This window comes from Schistocerca nitens, chromosome 6 (assembly GCF_023898315.1).
Source record: "Schistocerca nitens isolate TAMUIC-IGC-003100 chromosome 6, iqSchNite1.1, whole genome shotgun sequence".
Taxonomy (NCBI): Eukaryota; Metazoa; Arthropoda; class Insecta; order Orthoptera; family Acrididae; genus Schistocerca; species Schistocerca nitens.
In genome coordinates this window covers 38,019,527-38,025,597 of record NC_064619.1, presented here as the reverse complement: position 1 = coordinate 38,025,597, position 6,071 = coordinate 38,019,527, and the positions used below count along the sequence as shown (strand labels likewise).

Below are 6,071 nucleotides of genomic sequence, written 5' to 3'. Positions count from 1 at the left end.
GACTGGTCCTTGCACAAAACTGATAAAAACAGCAGTTCTGAAACTTTGCAGTGACTTTGAGTAATTTACATTATACAAGAAAACTAGTTCTTTGTTCCAAAGCACAGTAGTATAGCCTACATACAAGTTGCATACCATTAAAAACTTAATGATAAAAGAAATTAATTCCTGGATTGAAACAATCATTATTACCTATGAATATATGATATAAGACAATCTTATTCACATAAATACCGTTGACTCACAAAGTGGTACCTATATATTTAACAGCCTACAAAACAAAGTGATATAAAAATGGGAATTTCAAAGACAGGAAATATTTAAAAAAAGAGAAAATAACTACTAGTACAAGACTGTTTTTAATGTAAGGACTACATTTCTACAACTTCTCATTTTTATATTAAAAGAAAGTGAAAAAATTACTGTATCAATTACACAAATTACTATTTATATATATTGATTATATTTTTACATATTCGTATTATTTTACTCATTCATTGTTTGCTGTTTTGAACAGATTCAATTTCCGTAGCTGGGCCTTTCAACGTTTCATTATATTTGTACACGTCATGAGACATGAAACGCGACCCGTATCCAATGTTATTCTGAAAAATGGTTTATTTGGCAATTGAGTGACGTATGCCACGATCAGAAATATAATGTAGTTATTTATTCCTCGGCATCTCTAAGCACTTCCATCCATGGATCTTAGCCCTCGTTTTTAGCTGAAATCTAGTAACTGAAAGAAATTTGGTTTACACAGTATAAAACGAAAATATTTCAAAGGATTTAATAAGTCAACAACATACCAGTGTCGGGAGAATTGTTTTCACATGATCGTACGTTATTTCACTTTCTCCATCAAGCCAAGCAACGTATTTTGCCCTTAGGAGACCCTCAATTACGAACTTGTGTATTATTTCAGAAACCATACATGCAGTTTCTTCCCTAACTTTTGTTTTATCATCTTTAAAGTGAAGTTTTATAATTTCAAGCACTTGTTCCTGAAACAATTTGCAAAACGTAACTTTTGGTTATTTTTTGAACTTACGGTTTCAACTAACCATCACAACATCTAAAATTTTGCACGTCATCTTTTGATCATCAACTATAAATATTATAATTTAGAAATCCGTAATCGGCAATAGAACATGTAACTTTTATTTTGTAATTCTTCCATTATGAAAGCGTCTGCAGTAGTGATTCTCCTAAGACATACGTTGACAAATGTATCAGTAAATCCACAAACGTTCTCCATTTCCATATGCTAATACGTAAACAACACTACTAACAATTAACAACTTTCACGGGCACGGCAGATATTTTTTTACGGCAGCGTTGTTATTTCTGCCGCCCAGAGATCACTGATAATTTAGTCAAAGTAGTTATTTACTTTGTTTACCAAAGATCTTACGTATCGAATTTGTGTTTCTCCAACAGACAAATAAGTTTGTGTCGTGGATAATTAGAAATCTAAGACAGTTTATTTATGTTAAACTGTTATGCATTATGCAAAGGTTTAAGGACATGGCGAAATGTATTGTGTGACAACTTCCACAGGTCTTCTGCAATGCCTAAGAAAGCGAACAAGAAAGAAAAGCCGGTAATTGTAAGTAACTTTTGTATTAATAGTGGAATTTATTATACAAAATCTAGGCGAAAAAAAAAACTGTGGCAGGTTCAGAATTGCAGCATTATTTTTACAGTATACCTCACTTAGGTGCTATCTCGCAGACGTTATCAACAAACCGATTTATCCTGTTTAAAAAAAAGGTTCTGGGTTGCTTAAACTGTTTTAACGTCACACTTCCTTTTCTTCGAAGATTATAGAATACGTGCACTGAATAGGGGCACATGTAATTTTCCTATATATATATATAAATAAATTGTTTTGTTGATTAAAATAAACTATCTTGCTACCGCATAACGGACTGTACAATATTTTATCAACAGAAAACTACATATTTAGTGATAAATGTCGCTTTGTATGCAACAGTTGATGAATGCACAATATGTACCATTATTACGACATATGTTTGGTTGTGGTTCAATTTTATTATTTGATTGGAATTAAAATACTCCATTTACAAACAATTTTACATACTCTCGTTTTATTATCATTGTCGTCAACAAATATGTGATGTTGGTTGGGAATTTAAATGTTCTTATAAAATATTATAAAGTGACATCATCCCTCCCCAATAGATGTGATAGTTATTTTCACCACCTTGCAGAACTCAAACACCTACTTTCGTTTTTCCGGGTCAACAGAAACATCCGATCCCACATGTCTTCTTTGACCTGTGACTTAAGGGTGATGTGTGTACATTGTTTCTTGCAGGCACTTTTGATGATTAAGTTCCACCCAGTATAGCATTAGGTGCTGCTGCTGTTCACGTATGGACAACTACGGATTTTACCTTTAACAGTGCCAAAAATAAAAACTTGAATGACATTGTAGTTCTGTCAGGTAGAGCAAAGGACTTGAAACAGCAGCTGAATGGAATGGGCAGTGTTTTAAAAATAGGCTACAACATGAACATCAACAAATTAAATCAGCCAGTACTGAGAGAAGGAGATTAGTAAATGAGACAGTAAAAGTAGCAGATGTGTCTTGATATTTGGCAGTAAAGTAACTGATGGTGGCCAAAGCACAGAGGATATATGATGCAGGCTGAGAATGGAAAGAAAAGCATTTCTGAAGTAGACAAATGTGTTAAGTTTGAATATAAATGTAAGTATCAGGAGTTCTTTCCTGAAGGTATTTGTCTGGAGTGTAGTCTTGTACAGAAGTGAAATGTGTAAGATAAGCTGTTCATACAAGGCGGGAGTAGTAGCTTTGATATGTGGTGCTACAGATGAATACTAAAAATTAGATGAGTACATTACATGACTAATGAAGAGGTGCTGAATAAAATTGGTACTCAGCAACTCCATTTTGCTGTGGTGTATATGGCACAGTCAAAGAATGTTTCAATCCAATTGACTCAGCATATCTTCTCACATCATTATTGTCAAACTCCTTGCCACCATCAGTCCACAGTTCTTTAATTGTACATTGAGCTTGTGTTTTCACCAGCTCAATAAATATTGGCAACTTCTCCTTTAACTCATCCTTTTTCTGTAAAAGATATGTTACACTGAAGCTTGAGAAGTCATCTTTAAAAACAAGCAAATATGAATGGCCAGCTAAATCATTTTCTTCCATTGGACCACAGATCTCAGCGAAGGTTAATTCACGTGGGCTAGTTGACTTGTCAACTCGTGAACCAGAAACTAGCCTATGATGTTTACCTAGCATACAACCTTCACATAATTCATTGTCTAACCTTACATTGATATCATGAACAGTCAAAAATGATTGTACATGTTGTTTGTTCTGGTGCCCAAATCTTTCATGCCACAATTGAAGACTATCAGAAGCTTCCTATACTACACAGGACTTTCCTTGCTTCGTCACTTTCACTGCCAAGCGATAAAGTTCATTCTTGCTTTTAGATAGAGCAATAGCAATTGGAAAATTGTCTCTATAAAATGAACACATTTTTGATACTTTGATCAATACCTTTTTCTCCAGCCTTTTTAACAGAAAATAACTTACAAGCACCATCTGGACAATACCATACATCTTCAAAATATCGTCTAGTCCACTTTCTTCCATTAAAAGTTTCAACATCAATACGATCACTCCCAAATGCTTCGATATGCACATTATTTTTAGCACTGTACATTTTCTGTGGTACATCAAAAGGAGTGTACAAAACATACCAGTCTCGACGATTTGTAATGTGATGTGTCGCGCCACTATCAGTATACCACTTGTCACATCCTGATACATCTACATTTGTTGGTAAATTACATACTTTCAACAAAGTTTCTTCTGGAATTTCTCGTGACAATTTTTTCACAGCTGATAACATTGCAGAATCACCACCACCACTAGGACAGTCCTTGGAGATATGACCTTTGCTTTTGCATTTAAAACCCACTATGCCCGTTTTGCAGTCTTTCGAAATGTGTCCAATCTTATCACATGTGAAACATTTCTTCACATCGCGGTTGCTTGAATTTTGCACCTTTTTCACATTTGAAAACATTGCAGCAGCTACTTTTGTTTCTTCTCTGTCTTGAATTCGCAGCTCATAATTTAAACACCTTTTCTGTAGTTTATGCCATGTTTTGTCAGCTTGTGGTAGATCATGCCAAGTTATGTAAATGTGATCAAATTCTTTTGGCAGTGTCTGAAGGAAACGTGCACACAAATCAGCTTCATCTATTGGTTTATTTAGCATAGACATCTTTACTTGTACTTCGTCAAATTTTACTAAATGACCTTACATACCGCCTGAACATTCCCATTCGATATTGTGAAACTAATGTCGTAACAAGTTGATATTTTCAGCAGAATGAATATCATAAATCTGGTGTAATTTATCCTAAACATCTTTTGCAGGTTCACATGTAGCTACTCGAAGTAGTGGTTTTGTTTCCAGTGACAAAACGAGACGTTTCTTCGCTTTTGAATTCGCTTTCGTCCAAGCACTTAATTTCGTTACATAATCTTCAACCTTTGTTTCACAAAAGATCCGCATACACCATCGTAAAGAGCGTCACATTCCAAGACAGCCCTCATGAGAATACGCGAGGTAACCCAATTTTCTTCGCCATTTAATTTTTCAACCTGTTGATTTTCTTCAGTCATGATGTTTTGTCCTTATTTTCTGTCTACGCTTACAAACACGCCGAATAACTTCGTAAACTGTCTGCAGAAAGGGTGATCGCATCACAAGCCATCTGCTTGAATTAATCGATTCTGACACTATTAAACACGTCTCAATTATATATCAAATCAACTTGTCCACGGCAAAGAACACCATGGTTCAATGCATAGGTCGCAGATCGCGACGTCTGGTCTGAGGTAGTGTCCAAATGCTGATGGTATATCAGTCGCTGGCTGGCGAATACTGAACTGACTCTAGCCGGTTCTACGTGGACAGAAATGCTCGTGCGGCAGAAGGCTACAATTCTTTGCTTGGCTATCGAACTTGTGGTGGATACAGCAGTAGGTGCATGTGTCGAGCGACCTCTGTTTCTATCTTCTATGACCTCTGGGGGCTGAGCTGCATACCATGGAAACCATCTTGAATGCAGGGATTGAGCTGACGATAAGCTTCTAGGAATAGATGCATTGCGGGTCAGCGGCTTTGAAGGTGAAGCTGAGAGATACGCCAACAACATCTAAACATGGATTACTGACCCCAAATACTTTGGTATTTGTTTGTATCTGGTGTATGGGTGTATTTCCACCCCAGTGATCTGAAAGCACAACTGTCCCAATTGTGCTGTCAGGTAAAACCGTGTATTACATGGCCACCTATTGATCTGTCTGCCTTTCAAATGTTCTGTGTAAGTTGGTTGAATGAATGGTGAACAGGTGGCTGTGTTGCTCTCTTGGGATAAGGGCTTTTTGTCCAGTAGCCATTGTGAATGTAGGCAGAGCTAATACAATTTTAAGCACTTACTACACGTGGAGCCTGCAATAATAATAGCTTCTGCCTGCTGCCGACCCATCACTGTTGTTTTCTTTGACTTAAGGAAGGCCTGTGACTCTCATCATGTTTCCACATATTTACTACACTGTACACCCCCCCTGCAGGTCTGAGTGTTAGAATAGGCCCCGAGAGAGGCAACTAACAGTAGTCTCACACATTTCGGCCTTCATGTGATTGTCCCCTGTAGTGTTTGGCCTCCATTTTTCAAAATTTTCCCGAAGAGCGAGCCAATTAGGGAAGGGCGCATTACATGCTGCATCATATCCATCGTGTACTGAGACCTTTCGCATCCTTCGTCAATGTGGATCTGCACTTTTGCTCATTCTCCAGCTGTTGGGTGAGGTCACCCTCCTGAGTGTGTTTTCTTCCATCCACTGTGCGGTATCGTTTTCTGCGCAGACAATGATAATGGGCTTGTTTGCACCTGATATCCAGCATGGTAGCCAATCCGTTGTGGTTGGGCCACCATGTACCCTGTTGATTGTAGCCCCTTGACTACGCAGGGATCGCTCTGCTGAT

At 37.2% G+C, this 6,071-nt stretch overlaps 2 protein-coding genes across 4 annotated transcripts in view; one reads left to right on the top strand and one right to left on the bottom strand.

Moving 5' to 3' along the window:
• Positions 1-340: 340 nt before the first annotated feature.
• Positions 341-1,359, bottom strand: LOC126262388 (centromere protein X-like). 3 transcript variants are annotated; one of them, XM_049958991.1, is made up of 3 exons: positions 1,220-1,359; positions 810-1,004; positions 341-739 (listed from the first exon to the last, which is right to left on the bottom strand). In XM_049958991.1, the coding sequence occupies exons 1-3, from the start codon at positions 1,262-1,264 to the stop codon at positions 722-724; spliced, it is 258 nt and encodes an 85-aa protein (XP_049814948.1). In that variant the 5' UTR covers positions 1,265-1,359; the 3' UTR covers positions 341-721. The 3 variants fall into 3 exon arrangements, with proteins under 3 accessions (XP_049814948.1, XP_049814947.1, XP_049814946.1); XM_049958990.1 differs by having other exon boundaries at positions 341-732; XM_049958989.1 differs by having other exon boundaries at positions 341-605.
• Positions 1,360-1,408: 49 nt separating this feature from the next.
• Positions 1,409-6,071, top strand: part of LOC126262387 (S1 RNA-binding domain-containing protein 1) — a 217,615-nt gene continuing 212,952 nt past the window's right edge. The window contains exon 1 of the mRNA XM_049958987.1: positions 1,409-1,609. The gene's annotated coding sequence lies outside the window, so the exon portion shown is untranslated. The remainder of the gene's footprint in view (positions 1,610-6,071) is intronic.